Genomic DNA, 25,115 nt, shown 5'->3' with positions numbered 1-25,115 from the left:
TTCTTCCCTCTCCCCATTATGTAGGATTTTCATCCTGACAGCATGCTGCTTTTTTCAGACCTCCAGGGCCACTGATTAGTTCTTCACATAAAATGTCTTCCCAGCCATTCAGGTTGCTTTCTTTCAGCTGATATAGTTAACTTAAAGCCATATAAATTGTCAGCATACTTTTCCTCACTTTTGATGTGGATAAATATAATTTGGCACTGTTTACTTGCCTACCTTGACCAGGTCCATTTCAGGCTATTTGTAGGCTTCTGAGTGTGACTAACCAAATTTGTATGAGCAAAATTTGCTTATCTTGATGCTGACATCATAAATATGTTTCATGAAACAACATCCAGCCTAGGATACATTGTTGGGGTATCTTTGTGTTTTCCTTTTCAAAATGAAAACAGTCTGTTTAATCCTCTTCTTGTCCTTCATTACTTCTGTGTTTTTGATCAACTGCAATGTTTTGTCTACACACGAAAGGCTGCTCTAGCTTCATTTGAGGAGTTTTCTGTGTTAGGGTGAGTCCATACTGTCCTTGCTGAAGTTGGAGGTACAGCTGTACAGTGTGGTTGTGTAGGTGGGCTCTGAACATAGGAGGAAAGCAGCTGATAGCACGTCAGTCTTGAGTTTGTTGCAGCATGCTCTGTCAAAGGCTTTGCTGTTCTTCTAAGGAATGTAAGAATATTCATGACCAGTGAAGCTCCTGTTTGGTGGGTGGACAAGTGTTTGGAAGGCTTTCCACAGACTAGTTACCAACAACTTTGTCAGTCTCTGAGCAGAGCTCTCTGCAAGAATATCTCTTGACTCTGGTCCTAACAGCATTTTCCTTAAAAACTCTAGTGATGGAGTGGAGAATAAGTTGTTAGGAGTAGTTCCAATATATCAAAGAAGAAAGACCAGTGAAGAAAAGTGCAGGTTTTTTTTTCTTTTAAAACGATTTTATTTTAATTTTTCTGCTTAGGCAACTTCTGGGCAAAACTGCTATTAGGAACAAACCTATCTAACAGGTGAACCAACTAAGACTTCAAGAATGTCACATTACAGGCATTTGTTCTCTATTCTTGTAAAGCACTTCATTAAAAACAGAGATGCAAAATGTCTGTGTAGTGAGTGGTCTTTTGCATTTAAGCAGAAGTGTATCTAACAGAGCAACACTGCAATTAAATCAGAGTTGTGGTCTGATTAAAAACAATACAAACTTAGGCTCTTTGAGAGTCCATTTATTTTGGCTGTAGAAAAGTACCTACGTCTGTTGTTTATTAATAGCAAAACATGTCACAGGAAAATTTATGGCAGGATGGTGGGAATTGATAAGGAAACATCACATTTGTCTCTTCTGTAAATAAAAGTAATTCCAAAGAAACTATCCAGAGACAATAATTTCATGTTAAAAACTGTCCTTGGTCACTGAAAAGCTAATGGTAAATTTTGTGAAACTTCTGAAACTAGAAACCTGATTTCATTTTTTAAAAGATTTAAGTTAAGCAAGAAAACAGACTGCATCTTTATCCCTTGCTTTAGCAGTTCTTGGTGTTATCTGACTTTTGGAAACAAAGCTAAATGCTGAGGATCTGTGAGTCATCTTCTTTTCAGCCTGAGCCAACTCCAGCTTCAGTATGTGTATGCTTGTTTCTTTATACCATGACTTTTTCCCTCCTAAGTTAGTCATTGTTATCTCTTGGCACAAGTGAAGAGGTTAAAAACGTCAATAAGCATGAGGCATGCTAAAAACATGCAAACAAACCTCCCATGTAATGTTCCAAACCCCAGAGTGTTCCCATTCCCATTACTTTGTTGTTCATGAACCCATCTGATCTTTTGAACATAACCTGATGGAGGGAGCAGGGAGGTAAATTCCAAGGCAAGGGTTTACTGACCAGGAATAATGTAACTGAAGAGGCCCTCTTCAGTAAACTTCTGCTAGTGTGTCCAGTTTCCAAAACAGACGTTATGGCATTGCATAAAGAAAAAGCAGAAAACAGAGGTGAAAATTTTCTGTTGATCTTTTTTTGAAGGCTTTGCATTTTGAAATCTCTGTGCATGTACCAAAGAGTTTTGTAAGCTGCTTTTAATTTTGGTACAGTTATTTCTGGTGCTGGAGAAGCTACCAAATAGGTAGTGTATCCATAGGCTTAGTCTGGTTTGGATAAAATGGATGAAGTCCCTGTGGTTTGTGGTGGTTGTTCCATTGAGATAAGGATGGTTTGAAGTCACCTCTAAAAAAACTGTGGGAAAAGATGGAGCAGTGAGCAAGGTGATGGGGTGAGCATTAAGAGTATCCCAAAATGGAGGTCTCTTACACTAAGTGGTGTTTTGCCATCAGTCTGCTCTAGGGACAGAGTTTAAGCCGTGGGTCATGCTGTAGAATAAGGGATCAAGCTGGATGGGCTTTGGAGATTGTCATGGTGAGGAGGCTGGAAGAATCTAAATAGAAATTACCTTCTTTGGCCAGGCTGCTTTGGTGAATCGATGAGAGTAAGCTGAGTGTCCCAGCAGTCTGCTGGCATGTCACTGGCATCTTGCTTTTTGTTAGTGTTCATGGAAGCACAGTAGAGCATCTCTGCTACTCTCTGACAGATCAGTCACTGTGGGGGGAATAATGCCATATATTAATCTTTTGGATAATTTTTCTTTCCTGATTTCGATCTAAATTATAATTTTCCATGTTGCTTGAACTTTTCAACATAACCGTTCCCTATCTCTTCCACCTCCTGCTTTGTGCAGGTCAGAACACATTTGCTGACTTAAAATGATATTTATTAGTGACTTTTAAAAATGGGTAGGCTGGTAACTAGGATACAGTGGGTAAGTGGAAGGAGGGTAGCAGTATATTGAAGTGATCAATGTTGCAAACATTGGCTGTGATGCAGAATATTGAAGAACAGGAGAGTTAATGCTCTTTGTCCTTAGGCCTTAAAAAATGTGGTCATTCTTTATCTCCTTTTATTCTCATGGGACAAAGCACTCCTTCAATGATCTTAGGATAAAGGTTTAACATGGTGAAGCAGAAGAAGGTGGCTCAGTTCTTTGTTGTTGCTTTCCATGGACACATAAAGGGAAGACCCTCAGAAGTCCTGGACACTGGTGTGTGTGTGGTAGGGCAAGAAGGGTGCAGCTTCAAGTAGCACATGAAATGCATGAGCTGCCCCTAAGTGTGCTGATCAGAAGCTCCTCCAAGTGTACTGTTCCCAGCGCTGGCTGCCAGGCCTGGCTGTCCTCAGGTGGTGGAAACGTGACCCTGTGGAAAGGCAGTGATGTGAGAGTCCTTTCCTCTGATTGTACTGTGGCACGAGCAGACGGTTCTGCTGGCTCTTTGAGGTTGCTCTGTTCAGGATACGCTCAGCTGCACTTTGGCTGTGAGTAATACAGCGACTATTCTGCTTTTCTTTTGTATGCCCCGTTCACACAGCTGATAAGCAAGCTGCTGTTCACATTGTGTCCCTCTGCTTCTCTCTGATGTGTTCTAATGAGTATTTCTTTAAAAATAGTTACGGTGCTACTGCTGCTGTCTCCAGTGAGGGATGAGGTGCTCTCCTGGGTGGTTATCTCAGATTCTGCAGGTGCAGGCTGTGGATACTGTCTCGTGTATATTTTGAAACAGCCTTGAAAAAGTCATCCACAGCTTTCAAGCCAAAAGACTTCTGGTTTAAAACAACAGCTCCTCTGGAGGAGTAATTTTCCTTTCAGCACCTGATATACAGAGATCTTTTGAAATCTTAGAGAATTCAGCCTCTTTGTCAAGAAACACATCTTACACAGAAGTGTGTTCAGTTTCATAACATGCAATTCACCTCAGATCCCTGCTCTGATGTAATGCTGTAGACTTTTTTCCACTGCACACATGTTTTTCATGCTAATTTAGACTCTAGCTGTTTTTTTCTTTTGCATATGCCTTTGAGTATGAGAATAAGATTGAGTAGGATATAGATATCATATGGTGGGACTTCTGTTGGGATGGAAAACTAGATAATAGTTGCAAATGTAATTAAAGGTTAATTAATTCAGATAATTTAATCAGATGTATAAAGCAGAAAAATCTTCTAATCCTTTGACTCTCAAATTGTGAGGGTATTTTTTTTATTTATGGAGTAGTATCTTTCTTTTACAGGGGAAAAAAAAGCCTTAAAAGTCATTTAGAGGCTTTGTAATGTATTAAAAAATGGAACAAAGGGAACTTTTTGCTTTAAATGCCAGGTCCAATTTTGCTGGAGGGAAATTATTGACATGATGGGGGACTAGAGACTGATGTGGGACAAATTGAATCAAGATTTGTTTATTTGTTTGTATAGTTAGGCTGCCTAAAATAGTTTTTTTCATAGGTACTTTCTCCACAAAAGGTTTAGTGCAACACAGTTTAATATATTCTTTCTCTGTGAATTTGAGTGGAGTTATCACCACAGAGGATGTTAATCTTGCAATAGTATCTCTTCAAATTTTGTGGCTTTTTGCTTAAAATGACTATGCCTGTACATCTGAACGAAGTCTAAGCCTGAGGAGAGGTGCAGGGATCACTTCTGAAGACCCATGCTGTCTTGAAAATAAATCATAAATGCAGAGAGCCCTAATAGGACAGTTTCTATTCATGACATTTTCAAAAGTCTATTGTTGGATCAAGGCCTTATCTTTCAAAACTTGAGGTCAAAAAGAGAAAATTCCCTGGTACCAGCTGGAAAATCTCAAGAGATGAAGAAAACCCTTCCACATAGGGATCAAACTTCCAGCATTAGGAAGAAGGACTTGTAGACTTAATTAAATTTAGAGAGGGTAAATCAGCAGCATGAAAATTGAAAATAATATAGCATAAACCTGATATGGCATTTCCATGTGCTAGTAATATCAAATGTGTGCAAACAATTGTTTATACGAATGAAGAATGAAAATAAAGAAATATATCAGATGAAAGGCGGGTAAGGAAATTTAAGGATGAAGAATATAATTAAGGAAATCTGCCTTATTAGGGTGAATGTCTTGCCTCACTTGAAAGGCTGTGTTCTTCTCTTGAACCTATTTTCACAAAGAAGGTTCCTGTCTAAAGATGCCTGCACTGTATCTGGGACCTTGTGGCAGTGCTCAGCACGTCTTTTGTTTTCTTATGAGATTAATTTGCACAAGATATGTAATTTGTACTATTTGGTTTTGATTTTATCACACTAAGTAAAATTTTCATCTCTTACCTACTTGACACTTGAGCAGTTTTACTGAGGCAAAAAGAAATATACAAAACTCATCTGTGTCTTGCATATATATTTTCTGATTCTGTAACCTCTCAGTCTGGTGAAAGCTAAATTTACCTGAGCAGCTTTTAGTGGTTGCTCATATATTCTAGACTCTTCATGTTCTAATCGTATTCCATATTTAATGGTTATTGCACACTGCTTTTCACATTGCTTTATGTGCAAAATAGTTGGGATTGAATGATAGGCATGCAGAGGTTTCTTCTACATTGAAAAATTCAGATGTTTTTGAATTGCCTTGTTTCTCAGGTCCCTCCCCATCTCAGAGGTGGTAAACCTCCCTTTGGAGTGGTTTGCAATTGGTTTTTCATTTATTCCTTCTTTAATGGCCAGACTAAAGATTTGCAAGGTGATCAGAGTTAGCAAGATCTCACTCTGCAGATGGTTTGAAGGTGCTGGTAGCTGAGTTCCAAGTATTTCTGAGGCTTTGCCAAGAGCAGTTGAGGAGTTCCTGATCTACTTTGCCAAAAAATTACTTGTGTGATCTAAGGGAAATCTTTATTCTTTCTTTGTATATTGAGTGCTTTTTAGCTCTCTGTACAGTGAAGCCTTGACTGCTCCGTGAAACTAAAGTAGTTAAGCTTTAATAGTTTTTCCTACAGAACAGTAAATTACAGCTGTTCTTCTGGAAGTGGTTAGGAACTCCCACTCTCTGGTTCATAGTAGGTTGGCACTGGTTTGTGCCAAGAGCTACTGTCAGTGAAATTATTATTGTTCCCCAGGGGTCACATAATGGAGCGCTGCCGATACAAACCACAGCACTGCAGATTCCCACACTGTTAAGGCTGTCACGCAAAATTCTTTAAGCAGAGCTTGTTCACCCACCCTCAAGGCTGTTCCTGCTCTTGGGAAACCTCAGAAGCAAGAAAATCAGAAGTCAGCAGTTTTACTCTAGATTTGTTGCATTTCAAATGTCCTGTAGGTATTTGGTCTTAGTGGGGCTGCCCTGGGTACATGGAGGAGAGCTTGTGTCCTTCTAGCCCTTTTCTGATAGCAGATTTTTGCCAGTGGGTCTCAGAGTGCATTCAGAGCGTGCTCATGGTTGCTCCCATTGCATGGGAAGGGAAATGTCTTGCTGCAGGTTGTGACCACATCACATTCAGGAATAAAACTGAGGTACACTGAACAGCCTGGTGCTGTTATTCCCAGTGGGCCACTTGGTCTCTGCAAAATCAGAAAATCAGTTTCTCAGAAACAAGGAGGAAATAGTTTGTGTGTCTTGTACCAGAAGGGAGTAACTGTGCTTTCCTAGTAGGAAAAAGGTTTGGGAAATTACTGGGTGTCCTACCTTCTGTGCAGGCAGTGGTAAAAGCAGGGTTCTCTGGGAGCGGGGACATTAAATTATAGGGATGTTATAAACATACCTTTGTGCACTTGTAAGTCCAATAATGGACAATCTGTGTGTAGCCTATTAAAAGAAAATTTTAAGAAGTTGCCAGAAAGACAGGCATTTTTCAAATAGTAAACTAATGCAATTTACTTGGAAGTATTTTCATAAATCATAATCAGAGCACAGAATTTTAACTTTGTCTTTTTGTACTTGAAACATTAAAGATACTTTAGTTATTGAAAACTACAAAACTGTTTCTTTAATTGCAAATTGCTTCCGAATGAATTAAGATTATAATGGATTTTCTTAGTAATATATACACTCTAAATTGACATTTTTAGTCATTTGTCGTCATTGTTCACAGCTGATTTGCTGAATATTTGCTAATATTTGGGGATTTGTTCTTGCATCTGTGTTCACTGAAATAGCTGTAGCAATCTTGGATATTTTTGCCCTTCTGTTGTTGGCTAGAATTCCTGTGGTGGAGGTGAGCATTCTTGCAGCTGGGTTATGGGGCAGTTCATCAGAAGGCTCCTGAGCCTGTGCTGGCAAAAATCACGTACCCAGCCGTGCTGGTTTTGCCTGACACCAGAGAGGGAACGTTTGAACTTACACCTACATGGTGGGTGGTTGGTAGTGACAGGCCAGATGAATCACTTAATTGATAGTCCGCTTTAAAATTTTTATTGTATTTAATCTCTGAAAAATGTGGCTTGCTGAAGGTCAGGTTCTGGATTCAGTATTATCTCCAGTAATGTTGACAGCTGGGGTATGTCAGCACTTGAGAGCTTGCACAGTGGCTAATGTGACGGGGAAAATTTTGGTGGAAGGCTAACATGAAAATATGTGATTTTAGGAGACACTTTTTAAACACAGAATGCACCTAGAAATGGTGCATTTCTACTATTCAAACTACTCTAGTTGCCCTGAATCTCCACAGACTTTTTCTTCCATGCCTGGTACAGCCAGTTGGACTAGCAGAATTGAATTATCTGGGAGTGATGGAGCAGGAAACAACTACAGAATTATCTGGATGCTAAGGTTGCTCCAGAAGATTGTTTGATCCAACCGCTGCTCTGTGCAGGACAAAATTAAAGCCAGAGAAATTGTGCAGGATGCTGTCTGGTGAAGTTACAAAAAATCAAGGAAGAAGGTTTTGCAACCTGAGCATTTATTGTTGTGTTTGACACACAATTTCCTCATAAATTTCTTTTTACTAATGCATTCTTGTAAGTCAGGCTTCCTGGCTTTCAGAATGCTTTTTGCTAAGTAGATGTGCCATGCTGCTTTTTTTTCTTTTCTTTTTCCTTTTTGGAACTGTGTCATGAGAAGGTATTTTGCTGGCAACACAAGAAATGTCAACAGAGGTACTTTGAAAAGTTTTTAAGTATGCAGACAATCTATGTTTTCCTACTCCTGATCTCTCTTTTAACTGTTTTGTTGGTGTCTTCATTTAGATTTTATCTGAAAATAAACAGTAACCTGTCACTGGGAACATTGTTTTAATTGTAGTGTGAAACATCCAGTGCACATTCTTTCAACAGCTCCAAATACTGTACTATCAAATTATAACTCGCGTCATTATAAATATTCGCTGTTACAAAAAAATCTTAGCAGTCACTAACCCCCTCCTACCCATCTTCTCTTATGTGCTGCCCTCCAGATCCAGACCATGCTGGTGGCCAGGGACACAAGGGTAGATAACAAAAATCACTTACTGTATTTATTAGGTGCTAAGTTAAAAAAAAAAAAGTATGATAATATTGCTGAATGTTTATGGTAACAGTCTGTATACAGTGCCTATTTTGCACTGGGAGAAAGGGAGGATATGCTTTCCTATGAAATGTTGCTGACAGCCAGGAAGAGTGAAATGCACTGGGAATTTTGTAAGACAGCATTAGGAAATGTATGGCTGAACTGGCAAACTAGAGCACAAATGCTGCAAATAAAGTTTAGCTAACAAAGGAACGTGAATAGACAATTAAGTGTACTCTGCATATTTTAATGTTATATAAAGCATGATAAAAAACAGTAAAATTCTGATTCTTTTTATATTTAATGAAATCTCATTGCAAACATTGTATTAGCATATGAGTTGAAAATGTCCATTCTCTCTTTATAAGAAAGACAAATCTTTTTTGAACTCTGTTTCTGTATTTCAAACCATACCCATGTAGTCTACAGCTGTAGATGACATGGGAATTGTGTTTTGCTTCAGCTGTGAACATAGAGTTGGAAGTGAAGTTTCCCATTGCTGACACCCTTGAATTTTGTATTGTCATTTTTTGTGAGCGTGGTTAACTTCCTTTTTATGTTGACAGAGCAGTGTCTCTGCTCTGTCAACATAAAAAGGATTTATTAGATGTGTTTTATGCCATCATTCCTTGGATAGTTTTAGTTTAGCATAAACAAGTGCTTCCTCTGAGCACAGCTGTCCCTCCCTGCCTCCCTCCATGTCCCACAGCCTTTGCCTGTGCCCCCACTGCTTGCTTTGCTGGGGATCATATTTGTGTGGCTCCCCAGTGAACTGGGGGAAACCACTTCTGTTGAAATTAATCTCTATTTAATGAGCCAATTCAAAGCTCAACTTGGTTCAGGACATGGTTTCATGGACACGCGTGGAAGCACAAAGAAGAGCAGTGGGAATGGGGAGCTGGAGCAGGAGGTGTAGGGAGGACACGACCTGCTTGTCAGCAGCCTCATTTCAGGGTGCTTAATCTCATCATGGAACCCACCATTAGCAGCAGGGTGGCTGTGTCCTTTCCTTAGTAACATAAATTTCCTAACCAAGCCATCCCCTTCTGCTGGCTCCCCACTTTTCCCTTTCCCTCAATCTGGGTGGGTGTCAGGATGCTGCAGTTTTATTTGAGGCACAGGATACAGATGGAGGAGCCTGTGTTGGTCCCTTCCCAAAGCTGGATTTTTCCTGGGCTTTTCACCATGGTGGGACTGAGGGAGAGGGAGGAGGGAATCCAGCCAGCCCTGCCATATTGTCTTCTATGATATTTTTTTCTATTCTTAACTTCTTTTAGACAAGAGAAAGGACATTGAAAATAAATTTTGCTCTTGGACACTAAATTACACTCCTTGCTAAGCTCCAGAGACTTTGAAAGTGGATGATTTATGCCAGATTATTTAAAAATTAGTTTTGTTTGAAGCACAAACCCATTCAGCCATATTTAGTTTGCTAGGTACTGAAAAATAAAGAAATGCTTCTAAATGCATAGCTCTCCTTACTGTTGCTGTCTCAGAAATAAGTATTTAAACATAAAGAGTACTGCTTCTCTTTATAAAGAGCATCCATTTTCTTCTCATGTCTCTTTTTGTTTTGGAGGAAGTGAGAAAGAACAATGAGTTGTGGGTTTCCCTTTGTGAAATAACTTATTTTGTAAGTTTTTTTTTTTTTTAATACAGAAAATAAATGACAATACCTCATTGGTTTTCTTTCATTAATTACTCGTTTGTGTTTCTCTAGAGAGCTCTTCAGGCTCATCTGAGAGCCCTAAATTGCAAGCTCTGCTGAACAAAGATTTTTCTTTTTACAGCTTTCTGACCTTTTTATGCTGCACCTAAGTATAAGAAGTTTAAGATGATCAGGAGAAGATCTTTCCTTTATAAAAAAGATCATTTATAAAGGGTTTTATAATTAATCTTAAATAAATATTAATGAAGAGAACTGTCACATTGGTTGCTCTTCATTACCCATGAATTCTGACAGTGGGTTTCAAGTGGAGCAGCGGGGGAAGGTTGTTTGTTACAAATATTATTGGCAGAAAGTCAGGCATATTCTATGGTTTCCTATGAATGCTATCTGCTGAAAGTCAGCTAGCTTCCCAACCAACTCTGCTTGCTGTGCCTTAGCAACAAGGAAAAATCTGTTGCCACATGGAAACGGATTGGGATTCATGACAACACTCCCTATATCCAGCCACCTTCAAACAACAGTGGCGTTTCATCTACTAAGCACAACACCCTTGTCTTACTTCAGCTTAAAACAACTATCATTTAGATGTCAAATGCAAAAAATTCAAAGTTGGCAAAATGATTGTTCATATTGTTCAGTAATTTTTTTGTTCCCTTCCCCCACTCCTTGCCTGGCACGAATAAGCACCGGGAATAAATGAGCATTTACTCCTGCAGAAATTACTGCCTTCTTGTGTTGCAGGTTGAGGAGGGTGTGCCAGGCAGGTACGGCCCAGCTTTGTGTCAGGATTTGTGTTCAGATCAGGGCTGGAGTGGAAACCCTCTAATTATTGTAGCTGCTTGCTTTTAGCAACTCCAGCAACTCTCTTTGATAAAAAACCCCATAGGTTTTAACAGTTGTAACTGTTGCAGTGGTTTCTGTCGCTCTTAGGGCATTATCATTGTCATGGTTCATAATGAGAGAACAAAATCTGGTTGAGATGCAAATAATTACTTTTTGATTTGTGCGTGGAGTGGAAGAGAAGCCTGAGGGAAATTAAGTAAATACCTCTGGTGGATTTTTAAAATTTTTCCTGAGCCACCGTATTCTTAGAGCTGAATGATCATTGGAGAGAAAAGTACAAGCAGATGATTGTTTTTGAGTGTGAATTTGTATTCAGCTTTATTTGTGATCCTTTTCCATACGCTGTCATGGTTGGAATGTGATAAGTTTCCAGCATGAGTACTTGTGAAAATGTATTTTAGGTTTGGATGCTTAAATTCTTGTTGGGTATGTGTCTGAATATGTAATTTCCTTTGTGGTCACATTAGCCAATTTAGGATTCAGGTGTTGAGTAGTTGCAGAAATCCCCCTGTCAGGGAATAGAAATGATCTCATTACCAGGTATTCTGTGCTACACCATGTGCATTTCAAAATGAGATGATTTTTTTGTTCAGGCTATTTATATTTAGGGAATAACAACACTGAAGCATTTGCTTAATTTTAAATATATTGAGTAATCCAGTTTGAAAGGCACGAGTGTTATACTAAATTCTCTAGGGACATCGTGACAATGCCCTGAAACTATGAACAATTGTTTTGTTATATTTGCACGTAACAAAAATGTTTCTGGAACTGCTCAGAAGCATGGAGTTGATCATGGGCATGTTTGCAAATTAAGCTCTGATCAAACAGACAAAGATTGATGAGTGTATTGTAAACTGAAAACAGGTAAAGTTTGATTACACATTGCAAATTCCTAAGCATAGAATATTATGCTCATATTTTGGAAACACAGCCAGTTAAAAACCTAGATATTTGAAAAATCTGGAGTGGAACCTTGAACAATTTACTAGGGAAGAAAGCCATGATTCTGCCTTTCCTAATTTCTGTTGGTTTTAAAATAAATCTCACTTTAGAGGATTTAATAAAAGGAATAATCTTGACTAAAAAAGTTCTTCCTTCCCATTTTTTGTCATTTTTTCTTGCTAACTGCACATGAATATCAGAAGCTCTTAGAAGAAAGGCAAAACATTTCTGTTCCATATTTGAAATTATTATTTTTCTACAATTTCCATAGCCTCTTTTGAGGTGTTACATTATGGAGTCTAGTGTAGACAGGTTGCTGGCTGATACCATTGCACTAAATTCCAGCTGACGGAAGCACTTGAACTGGAGCTCAGAGCACTCTTACTTTGTTTCTTTCTGGGCATGCTGGTGATTAAATTGCTAGCAGATGTATGGAGTATTGCTGCTGCTACTGTGACTGCAGTGCTGGCAATGGCAGAAATATCAGCAGTTGTTTGAACAGCTTGGGCAGGAGGAGAAGCACAAGCAACTTGTAGGCATGTCATTCTCCCAAGCTGAGATGTGGCCAAAGCAAAATCCTGGGTCTAAAAATGAGGAGAAAATTCAAATGTATCTCCAAAAGATATGACTAAATCCATGCTCTATAGTACCATTAGCCCTTGAACAGAACATTAACCAGGTTGTAGCAAATGCACAGGGAGTTGCTGTAGTGGACCTGGTTCAGTACTCTCCCAAGGAAGGAACTAAGTCAGCATCTTACAGTAAGATGCAGCTTGTTCCTTCCAGTGGACCCATTAGTATACTTTGTTGTGTAGCATGTTGTGGGGGATTTCTTTCCAAACCTCTAAAAAATCAGTTTGTCTTGATATATTAAAATATTTTATTGATATCTTTGCATACTTAACTTTAAATAATGTCAGAAATTCTCAGCTTGTTTTAAAAATAACTGTACAGTTGAAGCAATACTAATTTAAACTTAGGTATAGACTCTGCATAGTAGTATTAGTCATTAAATTAGCTTCTGCTTCTAAAAATCTACTTGGCATATTTAATTATTTGGCTTATTGTTCTATAAGCTGATCGTATAGATTGTAGATAAATATTTCCTTCTGGTTGTTTTAATTACTTGCTAGTTACATTATCTTAATCCTCCCATTCTTTTCACATCATAACTGTACTTCTTGTGATTTTAGTGATTCTAAATACCACAGTGAACTCCTTTATAATTTTTCCCAGTTTCAGACTAAATTTTCTGTGGTGTATTCAGATTTGATACTAGCAGTCCTATTCTGAAACCTTCTCTGGGCCTCCTGTGCCAGCTTTCCTCTCCTGTCACGTGCAAGTTGTGTCCCCAATTTAGAATGATGCCATCCCTGTGCCATGTTTGTAATTCAGACTCTGGATCGTCCAGCCCACAGGACCTCTCCCTGCCTGTTTCTTCCTGCATCCCCACCAGGGAAGATGAAGCTGCCTATGTACACCTACTCATATGTGATGGGACAGCCCTTCTGGAGGACACCCAGTGCTCTGGATCACCTGCATGTGTGGTCTCCTGTCCTAGCACCACACACACATGCTGCCATAGCCCTGCCCCCTCCCTGACATGGGGCTTGGCAACGCTTCTCCTCAAGCTGGTGAGGAGGCACGTGGAGATACCAGGGTGGCAGTAGCTAGAAAGCAGCACTTGGCGTGGGCATCAAGAACTGTTCCAAGGTCGTTTTCACGAGAGATGAGCTGTTCGCTTGGTGACTAATTAATTTGCTTTAAAAGCACATTCTGGCTCATTCTTAGAATGATTTGCAAATGTATTTTCAATCAGTGTGTGTGTGTGTCAAAATAATTTTGGGGGAGCAGCTTATATTTGCCAGATATCTTCAGGGAGGAGTGGTGCTTCACCACCAGAGCCACCCAAAAGCTGGGGGTCTTTGAGGATAGGCTGGACCACTTATTCCTCTCCTAGCAACTGCCTAGTTTGTCCCCAACAGCAAAATCAGAGTCTGTTGAACAGAGGTGTGTTCAGTACTTAATATTTATTGAGGCAAGTTTAAAAAAAGAAAAAAAAGAGAAAAAAAAGAAAAGGAAAACTGGATCTATCATGGTATCTGGGACATAAAAGTCCTAAAATTCTGTATCAATTTCAGCCTAACTGCAATGAGTGTTTCAACATTACACAGGCTGCCCTAGCATCCACATGAAAGATAATTTTTTCTATTCCAGAAAGCCACTTCCTGGTTGTTTTTTTTTCCTCTCCTATCCAGTTTCTATTTTCTTATGCTTTTAGAGATTTTGGGTGGTTGGGTTCCTGCATGGCAGGCTAAATGTACTCTCATGGTCTCTCCAGTGTTTCTTCTTTGCTCCATGGTGATATGGATTCAGGCTGCCACCAAAAAGCCATTGTCCTGCCCTCCCTTGTCCCATTTTAGGCTATGAATTCCTCCTGTCTTCAATGTACCAGAGCTAGCACTTTGTGGTCTGAAGGATAAACCAGAAATTTCTGGTTTTTTTCTCTACTGGTTTTCAGTATCAGACACCTTTTGCAGACTCCTCAGCATTTCTTCCTAATATTTAATCTACATCTACCCTGTTTCAGTTTAAAAGGATTACTTGCTGTCCTGTCACTACACTCCCTGATAAAAAGTCCATCTATCCCCTTCCTGTTGGCCCCCTACAGATAGTGGCAGATACTATAAGATCTCCCTGAAGCCTTCTTTACTCCAGGCTGAACAGCCCCAACTCTCTTGGCTTTTCTCCATGGGAAAGGTGCTCCATTCTCATGATCAGCTTGGTGGCTCTGGACTTCCTCCACCAGATCCCCATCTTTATTATGCTGGGAAGCTACAAATGGATGTAGTACTCCAGATGGGGTTCTCACAAAAGTGCAGTAGAGGTGTAGAATCACCAACCCCAACCTGCTGGTCCTCCTTCTTTTGATGCAGCCCAGGATACAGTTGGATCATGTCCAGTTTTTCACCCACCAACACCCCCATGTCCTTCTCCATGGGGTTGGTTTCAATCCATCAACCAGCCTGTGTCCATGTTTGGGAATACCCCAGCTCAGGCACAAGACCTAACACTTGTTGAAATAGATGAGGACTGCACAGGCCCAGCTCTCAATCCTGTCCAGGTCTCTCTGTATGGAATCCCTTCCCTCTAAAGTGTCATTTGTGCCACTGAACTTGTCATCCTCAGATTTGCTGAGTGTGCACTCAATCCCACTGTCCACATTCCATGAGGATGTTAAATAACATGGTCCCAGAGGGACACTGGTCACTGGTCTCCACACAGCAACCAAACCATTGACCATTTTAGCATGTCCATTTCCTTATCCATCCGTCAAATCTGTGTCTCTCCATTTTAGTGACAAGGATATGTGTGGGGTTGTATGAAATGTTTTGCATGAGTGTAGGTAGATTATGTCAATCTCTCCTCTTACTCATCACCACTGCATCCCTGTTTTAGAAGGCAACAAAATTTGTCCTTTTGCTGAGTTTCATCTTACGCTGCCATGTAAGCGCACACTGCAGTGCCAGTATTCTCCCTGGGTGACCCTCCCTGTCCTCTGTCACTGCCAGCCTGGGAAAGGAGCAGGCAGCAGGGAAATCCATGTATAAACTTTGACTGTGCTGCTGCAGTGAGTGAGGCTTGTGACATGAAAGAATTGGACAGAAACCAAGAGAAGTGGTGGTATGTAGGGCTGCTGCAGAACCAAGGTGCTAATGACATGCCGGCTAGGAAGAGTAAGTGGGATCCGAGGCAGTGTTGTGCTCTTACAGCATCTTTGTTGGGCATGGGAGAGGGAAATTAGACTTATATGTTACAGTATTTCCATATGGAGCTACTGTAGTGCGTGGAACTACACTAAGGTTTGTGATGAGCGTGGAAGGGTAAACAGCGATAGATGCTTCTGTGGTTCCTCGCCCCTTCCCTTTCTAAAAATACAGGAACAAGATTACAGGAAGGAAGAAGCAGGTGGTGTTACCGAAATATGGATCCTGTAATTCTTACAGGGTGTGAAGGATGGCAATTTTTTATGATTGCAATATACCAAGTGAGAATTGAATCCTTCTCAAAGCAAGGAATTAATTATCCTTCTTGCAAGTTGGAATGATGTGAGGGAGCACTGCATGATCTTCCTGTTGTAGTGCCAGTGCACATCCACACCTTTTCCACTTCCAGGCTTACTTTAGGCAGTGTTTATTTGTGTCCTGTGTGGCCTGTAGTAAGAGAGAAGTTGTAAGTAAGCATCAGTATAGACAATATCTTGTCTTTTAATAGTGACAAGATATGGGAGGATCATGATGAATAAGAGTCGGGTAACCTGACTCTTGTGGAGATGTTTATCCTGTCTTTGCCTTTTAGAGTTCTGGTTCACTGTGAATTTTATAATTTTAAATCACAGTCTTTATTGGTCAGTGGTAAGATTTTGGCATTTGCATTTCCCTGCTGTGAAGACTTATTTGTGATTTTCCTTTCTGTCTCTTCAAATATAAGTACTCTCTAATTTCATTGAGTGATCAGTATGTAATATAAAGCTGACCACAGAAAATTTGTCTTTTCTTTGTGCCATATTATATAATTGCATGATGTCTCTTGTAATCTCTCATTTGCAAGGTAAATAATCACAGCCTTTTCTGTCTTTTCTCATATTAAAATTTATCCAAATGCTTTATTATTCCTACTACTGTAGTTGTCTGAATCCCCTCTAACATTGGAGCAATTTTTTCTTGAGATGCTGTTACCAGTGCAACATGTGGTATGGCAGAGATAATGCTGATCTACATTAGTTACCTCCCTGCTGGTCACAATTTTATTCACCATTTATTCTGATTTCTTTTAACTACAGTTAAGAATTTTATTTAGAAGAGTGGTCTTCCTTGAAAGGGGTTCTGTGACCCTGAGGTGTCTTTACTGAATTGATAAAGTTTTCTGTAAGAGTATGTGTAATTACATTTTCTCCCTCTAGTACATGCTGATTTCAATGTTGAGCTCATCACACTACTGTCTTTTCACGTGTATTTTTTAGGTTTATCTTGAGATTCTTCACTGTCATTTTTGATCTTTCTTGACTCAATAATTGTGTGTTATTTATAAACTTTTCCATATATTGTTCATCTTCTTTTCCAGACCAAGAATAAATGTAATAAAAAACACAGAACTGAGTTTACCAAACCTTTTTCCTTATGTGAAATAATTATTGTTTGGACACAGATGTTAGACTGTTCTGATTATTTGATAAATTATTTTTATGTAGATTTCAATAGCTAAAAGACTAAATTGCAACTGGTTTTTTTTTCCCATGCAAAAACCGTGACAAAACTAATGGTCTACCAAATTATCTTGCAGACCCTGTCCAGAAGAATTTCAAATCCTTATTTGGAAACTCCTTCAAATAAGGTACTTGTGAAGCTTCTTTTTAATTCTATTTCATCAAACAACATGCAAGTTATGCTTCTGTTGCAGTTCAACCTCTTAATCGTACCTTTAAAGACACTTGTGAACATGAACTGCTGTTAAATCCAGTTAAGAAGTTATCATTTTGTGTGTGTGTTACAAATCGTGTCCTTCTGTTACTGAGTTTACAAATTGAATTGTTTTTAATTCCAATGTGCATTTACTTACCAGTCACTTAAATGATTTCCACTGTTTAGCTTACTTTTACAGTTTTTGGTAACTCTTGTTTGTATGTCACAAGACTCTGCTGTCTCAGGTCTATTCTATATGCCTTAAAAAGTTCCTAAACATAGCAAGCAAGCAAGCAAACAAACAAAAAGGTGAAACCAAACAGCATCATGTTAGTTCTTTGTGTCACTTGCCATGTTTTGGTGGGACAGTGAAGAAACATCACAACAGAAATCCAAGGTTAATTCTTCAGTAAGGAGTGGTACACAGTGTCTAGGCGGAACATGGTTTTATGGAAGACTGAGTTGGCTTCTGTTTTGACAGATGCATCTGCAGCCTTAAGGTGCAGGGTAGAAATCAGGTGTGGGGAAATCAGAGGTGTGTCCATTCTGAAAGACCATATCCTCCTGGCAATGCATGGATGAACTGATCTACAGCTATCATAGGAAACCTCCAAAGGTTCTGAACAAAAAGAGAAGACTATGAAATAGTCTTTCAGTGTGTATTAGGCTTGAAATAAATTATTTAGCTTAAATACATAGGAAATTATATTTCTTTTAAACTATATCTGTGTGATTTTGCAATGGTTCATATGTCTCTGCTTTGCTAAAACAACACGTGTTTTCATTTAACTTGTCTGTTGTTCAAAGGTAAAGCTGATGGATAGAAAAACCTCTCCTTTACTAGGGCAGCAAATCTAAAATCAGCCCAGCTCGTGGGGCACCTGAGGCTGTTGATACAACTGGCAGAAGCTGGGGTGCATTTCTTATGAGACTCTGAGTGCTTGCTTGTCAACTACCTGGGAAGAAGGCATTGTTCAAAGGGAGGGAGTGGACAGTGGCAAGGCAATTGGCTACAGCAGGAATAAATCCCTACTTGTCACACTTTTCAATTTCTCTTTTCATTCAGATTTATGGAGAAAGTTCTTCCTGTGCTGGGAGAGCTCTCAGGAATATTTTTACTCTACAAGCTTCTGACCTGATTAAAGACAGGGTGTACCTTACTGGCATTTGCAGGTAAATCAAAAATAATTTGTTTTGATCAACTTTAAGAGTTTTATTTTCATTTATCTATGCACTGATTTGACAAGAAAGTAAATTCTGACTGAGAGATTCTGAGTATATCACTAAGAATTGAAACTATTTTCTTTAAAAAATTCTTTACAGTCTCATGTACCTTAATATTTTTCTTATGTTACAATGTCTGTTGTCAGAAAGCAGCAGTGGCCTGATTGTATATCCGTTTATTCAATTGCTTATGATTTTCATATACAATAGTGTTTGTCAGTTATTTTGTTGAAAAGAAAAAGTATTAATTTCAGCCCTGGTTTGGAGTTATAAAAAACCTTAATTGGATTCCAAGGTTTATTGGCACAGTGATTTCTGCATGTAATTTATGGAATATTTCTGCAATTAAGTGATTTTTCCATTTGTGTTGCATTGTAGCATAAATGCTTTCCCCTCTTTTCAATTACACCAAAATGTGCAGCTCTCTATTATAGCACCATTCATTCACACCTGTGCTTAAAAAAAAATCCACTACTTTTTTATTATTATTTAAATATATACATTTGCCAATAATATGAAAGATTAAGTATGTTCTAGAGCAGCACTTAAAGGTCTTACATATATTGTTTAGCTGTACTGATTATGCCTGTGCTTAGAAAGGAAGTAAAATCTTGAGGCTAAAAGTTGGATATTATTTATCTCTTATGCATCTTTGGATGAACTGTATGCAGCACAAATTGATAAAAATGCTACATGTTGCAAGTATACTACATGAATCAGGTATGTAAAGGAACTTGCTCACCTAACATAAGTTCCTTCATTATAACTAGAGGTATCCCCTGGGGCTTGCCAATGTAATTTCTTCCCTTGAAATGAATAGGTTTACAAAAATTTGGAATTGAGACAAAGAGTTTTCTCTGCTGAACAAAAAGGCTGAGTTTTGATAGCTTTAAAAATAGCTTTTTATAATAAAAGAATGTTTTAACATTACTGTAGTTCAAGAAGTGATGTTTTGCTTATTTTCAGGAGAAGTTGTGTTGGATCAGAACTCGTAGACTGGCTTTTGGAGCAGTGCCCTTTTGTCAAGTGCAGATCTACAGCAGCTGGAGTGTGGCAGCTCCTCCTGGATATGGGCATTATATTGTCAGGTCAGTCCTGCCAGTGCTTCCAGGGTCAGGAAGGCTATCCCTTTCTCCTGCATTGGACAAGAGTTGTAGTTTTGATCGGAGGAGGGGAAAAAAAAAAAACCCACAGAATGATCCTATTTTCTTGCCAGTTCTTTATTCCACTATCTTTTTGGCAGACTTCTGTGACCTTTCATTTCTTAAATACCAAAGATCAATCCTTTAGTTTGGGCAATTTTGTTCCTTTTGCTTCTGCAACTGTAATTGCCTATTATCAAGTTGCAGACAGAGTGCGTGTCTTTTCCAGCTGGTTTTTTCTTTTCCCCCCAAGCTATTTTAGATTTCTCACAAGACAGCAGCTGTTTAGTCGCTGCAGATCATGGCTTTACCAGATGACTTTTGTAGATATTAATGATTTTCTTTCACTCTCTGTTTTCCATAATTTTTAATTACAATGGGTCGAGAGATGATCCAGCTCCTTGAGATGGTGGTGAGGCCAGGTTCTACCCTGCTGTCCCCAGATCCCCCACCAAACTGAGTGATTTGGTCCAGCTAACGTGGCTGGTGATAATTACACTGGCAACCAGGCTTTGGATATCTGATGAATTTGACTTTGAGGCTGGGACTTCTTAGGTAGCTCAGCTCAGGTCATACCCCACCCTGGGCTCTGTGCTAGACACTTAACCTCTTTCTTGTGAAAAGGTGAGGAGTTGTGGAAAGTTTCTGCATATGTACACTGACAGTGCACCTTAAGGTTTTCTTCAACTAAACTGACAGCATGATTGGTCATGCAACCTCAGCAAGGACTAAATTACTTGTTACAGGAGCTTGTGCTTTTGGCTTTGGACTCTGTCCTTTATTCCCCATAAAATCCTGTTTTTTCCAGGGAAGACAGCTGATACATCTTCTTAACCAGGTCTAGTCTACAAATCAAGTAGCCCTGAATTTGAGGAGAAGCTGGAATAATGATGGGCTGCATTGCCATTACTGAACTTTGTTTACTAGTGTCTGACCATTAGTGAAAAGAGTTTAGAAACCAATGTAAACTGAGACTCAGAAATCTAATGAAAAAGAAGAAGGCTTTTATTCCCTAAACCTGAACTGATTCCAAAATTGATTAAACACTTGTAAGTTATGCTTGAATTATGGATCCTTAATGCTTGAATTTCAGGATCCTGGAGATCTTTAAATTGAGGTTTTGGGGTTTTCCTGTTTGGATGCACTGAATTAAACTGAGAGGTCAGGATTCTTTCTGTGCTGAGTATTCAATCCTTTTTCCCTGTGTGATGATACAACTCAGCACTAAGATCAAGTGTAATCAGAATGTGGTAGGAATCTTTACAGGGTGAAGATTTAAAAGCTACCTAATATTATTTTTTTCTAACAGTGGACAGACAACTCTATTTTCAAGACAGTCATGCTTTCTACCAGTTCTCAGCAGATGAATGTACCTACCTTTTCTGTGAATTTGAGAAAGAGGAAGCATGGAAGAATGGAGTAAAGCTCCTACTTCAACTACTGCCACTGTCTCCTCCCAGGATTGACATGTGCAATCTGTAAGTGTGCATATACAGCTGTTTGCAACTTCTACTGACTATTATATAAGTGTCTGGCCTTATAATGACACTGTTTACGCCTAAATAAGCTTGCAAAGGAGGCAGCTTTCTTTTGGGGGTTGACAAATCTTGTAGAGATGTGCTCTTCATCTGAGAAGGTCAGTATGGGTAGAAAAAAATGGAGGCACCTGACTAGGAGTTTTGGACATATTACAGTTTTCAGGCACTATCTTTCTGCCTCTAGTTGTCTATATTACCTGGGCATGTGATTTTTTTTTTTTTTTTTTTTTTGTTCTCCTCTTACATTTGGATGTTTGGCATGAATTTGGAAGCAGGGATGCTCTGGTGCTGATTGACTGGTGCAGATGCCCTTGTGGTGTGTCAGGATCAGCTTTCAGATGGATTGACAAGATGGGTGGAAATGCGGTATCTTCGGTAATTAGATTTTAATTTTCTAATGTATGTTGCCAGAGCTCTGTAAGCTCTCGCTGTGCTCATGTGTCTGCACTCTAAGGTTGCCTGTTTACAGTGGCTAGATGGGAAAACATAGTTATTTGTTCCACAGTGAGAGGCCAAAATAGAGGAGAAAGGTATTAATGAGAGCTCTGGAGGCTCATGACCATTTATGCTTTAGTAAATCTGCAAGAGTTGGCCTGAACAGACAAGTTGAGTTAAATTCTCTCATTGTCCCTAGTATGATGATCCTCAAACCAATACTTTGGAGAGCTATTACTCTGGCAGTACTAGAAATTATTCTCTTTGATGCCAAAGACAAACAAAAAATTTCTTCTATGAGTACTTTCCTTCTCTACATATTAGCTTTTTAAAATGCTCATTCTTGAAGATGAATGTCCAGTAGAAATATTTTAAAGGAGCACAAACTCCAAAGACCCTGTAAGCTGCCTCAAGCCCAGATTCTTAAATTCAGGCATGTTGAGCTGGTAGAAAGCTCAGTAATTTCTCTACATGGTTCAAGGCAGAAACTTGATTCCCTTCCCTACTGCTGACTGCCCTCATCAACCAAATATTGGTATTTCTGGACTGGAGCTTCCCTTCAAAATGCAGTTGTTTGATCAGCTTGAGGGAGTGTAGGCAAGTGACAAGAACCCCAAGCTGGCTAGAGCATCAGGACTGAATATCGTCTTCTAAGCAGCTGACTCACATTGGAGAAAACCTTTGACTGTTTTTGCAAATAGAAATTCTTGTCTTCCAGCCAACTCTGGTGCTAAACAGCTTGTCTGTCCCTTAAATATCAGGGCATTTTAATCTTGATTTTAGTGGGAATTGGGATTTTTCTCATCACTGTAAATCAGACCCCTTTTCATGGTTTGTGTCTCCTCGTTCAAAGGATTTGAATCAAAAGGACAGAACAGATAGGTCATATTGATGTCTTACGTGAAGGATGCTGGGTAGGAAAATGGATTGAAGGCTTTTTAGGTTCAAGTTTACAGTCTTCTTTGCAGTTTTATCATTTCAGTGCAACTGTCATTTCCAGTGGAAGTTGATCCCTGTCACATGAATTGAACAATTATTCATTAATGTACATTTCCAGCTCTTTCCTGCTCACATTATTCAAATTTGAGCTGAAGCTGGATTCCTTTTGGGAATATTGTCACTGAAAAATTATTTTCTGGAGCTTTTACCTGTCAGATTGTGAGGGTGCTTTTTGAAAAAGTATATACTTTAGGAATTGAATTTTAAATAATAGTATACCCTCGAGAGAATCCAATATTAAAGCAGAAGGAGATTTTTCAAAATTCTTCATGCTTGATGCAAATAATAAACTGCTAAAACAGAGTCAGAAAGGGAATAGGTGTGATGAGATGTTTGTTAAAGTTGTCTGACCTGGTTAAATAAAGTCATATACTCCTTTTCGTGAGAAAAGAGGGTAATTCTGAAAACCTCTCCCTGCAGCATTTGTCTTTTCTTGAATATATAAGCTGTTTTGCATACCATTAGAAGCATAGGATTTTTAAAATAATGTAATATTTTTATACTCATTTTTCTGTCCTAGCTTTTCTCACAATCTGTATTGACTGCATTAACTCTATATGTACATAGGGATAGAGAAATTCTTACTTCATTAATTTGATTCCCCACTTTTGATGAGATCAGAAGCAGCTGCCTGCTTGTGCACCAGAATGGAACATTGGATGTCTCCTGGTGGTCCCAGAGGCCAGATGACCTCTGACTCCTCTGCAGCTGTGGGCAGGAGCCTTGTGCTTGCCTGGGCTGCTGGGTGCATCAGTGGGTCTCTGGAGTACCATGTTTCTGCTCTTCCAGAAGGAATCTGTAGACCTGACTAGGCAGTAGCAGCTCAGGGGACTTCCTTCAGCAGCTATTCTGGAAACCCTGTTAAATAAACATAGCTCAGATTTGACTTGCCATATGGATTTTTAATGGACCTATATTTGTTCCTGGTCAGTTTTAGTGGTGTTGCCAAATTACTATAGGAAATTCTACAATGAAAATGCTGTTCTGAAGTCTGAGATGTGCTTATGATTTCTGAATAAATGCTCCCTGTTGGCCTTGGTGGAAATTCCTTACATTCAACATAACATTGGTGGCAATTCACCACAGAAAACAAGTCAGGGCATAGCAGATTTTCAGCAGCTCACACTAATCTGAAGGCTAATGTGTGTGTTCCACAGCATTCAGACCCTGTAAATGTTGTCAAATTAGATGGGACAAATGAAGAGGCTTCCTGGGGTCATTAAACACCCGGTGTTAATCACAGTCATTCTACTTGAGTAGAAAACAAGTGAATATTGCAATAGCCTGGGAACAAAATATCTGAATTGAAAGCTGTGCCATGGTCTCCCTTACAACCTTGAGCAATCACTTAGGCTCTTATTCAGTGCCTCCGGAATTCTTTTCCAGTTACTGCAATGGTGTTGGATGAGGTGTTCAATCCTTGTGTTCTTCTGTTTCCTTCTTTGTAAATGGGAGTGTTTATAACAATTCCCAGAACCACTGGTAGACTCAGTGAACATTTCAAGAATGCACTCAGTAGCTGAGAGTGTTGAAATGTGTCCCATAATATTTTTAAAAAATTATTGGAAGGTATGTTAACAGAGCTTTTTTCCTTAATCTTGCATTGCTCTTTATTTTCAGGAGTGTTTATTTTTCAGGAGTATATTCTCTGTCTTCTGTCCTGAAACAATTTGCATTTTATTGATATCAGTAAAGTAACCATTCTTAGAAGTAACTTGGTTTTCATGCAAATAGCCAGGATAGGATATTGATTTCATTACTGCCTTATGGAGTTCCTGGAAAGCTTTTGTTGAAAACAGACAGCTCTCAGGTATTGTATGGAAACTGACTTGCCTGCCTGTAGATCTAGGACAAGCATCCCTGCATCTTGCTCTGCTGAGCAGATTAAGCCCACTGACCACTGATCTGTATAAGCAGTAATTTGCCTGGGCTTTTCAGCTTCTGTTTGGTACCAGACTCACTAGGTCCTGGCTATCCACTTCTGAAAAAAATAGGGTGATAACTGTTGCTTTTGTCTATTGGCCTGGGTGTCATAATATACCCTTACTCTCTGATTCTGAAGAGCTGACTCTAATTTTTAGTTCATGCTTTCAGAAGCATTTGATGCTCATTAGCAGATGAATACTGGGAGTATTTTAAATGGAAAATGAAATGATAAAGGCCCAAGAAGGAACTAGTTATGCTATGTGCTCTTCTGGGTTTATAGAGGTACAGAGCTGCTATTTTCCGTCTCCAATTTAGAAGAATCAGGTCCTAGCCTGATTCTAAGAGATCAGAACAGAAGAGATGTGTAGAGAAATACCTAAAGAGTTCAATTATTTTAATCTCATTCCAAATTATTAAGAGAAAACCTGAATAAATCAGTCTCTGTAAATGAAAATGTATTCATTTATTTCTTTGGGGCTGCTTATAACACTTAAAATGTTGAATCGCAATTTCTTTGAATAGGAAAGGCAGTAGTGAAAATAATTGTGATTTTAATCTGAATTACCTTTTGATCCAAATTTGCTTGTCCCCAAATGAATACTTGTGTCATTCTGTGCTT

The 25,115-nt window shown here is 39.0% G+C and overlaps 1 protein-coding gene across 2 annotated transcripts in view; it reads left to right on the top strand.

The window, feature by feature from the left end:
* RAPGEF5 (Rap guanine nucleotide exchange factor 5) overlaps window positions 1–25,115 on the top strand; it is a 154,288-nt gene that overhangs the window by 11,861 nt on the left and 117,312 nt on the right. For both annotated transcript variants that reach the window (XM_062495582.1, XM_062495573.1), the window contains exons 2-5: window positions 17,114–17,164; window positions 18,299–18,405; window positions 19,423–19,544; window positions 20,908–21,076. In XM_062495582.1, coding sequence (XP_062351566.1) covers window positions 17,114–17,164; window positions 18,299–18,405; window positions 19,423–19,544; window positions 20,908–21,076 — 449 coding nt within the window. The remainder of the gene's footprint in view (window positions 1–17,113; window positions 17,165–18,298; window positions 18,406–19,422; window positions 19,545–20,907; window positions 21,077–25,115) is intronic.

The sequence above is a fragment of the Cinclus cinclus genome, chromosome 1 (assembly GCF_963662255.1).
Source record: "Cinclus cinclus chromosome 1, bCinCin1.1, whole genome shotgun sequence".
Classification (NCBI taxonomy): domain Eukaryota; kingdom Metazoa; phylum Chordata; class Aves; order Passeriformes; family Cinclidae; genus Cinclus; species Cinclus cinclus.
This window is presented reverse-complemented; position numbering and strand designations above follow the sequence as displayed.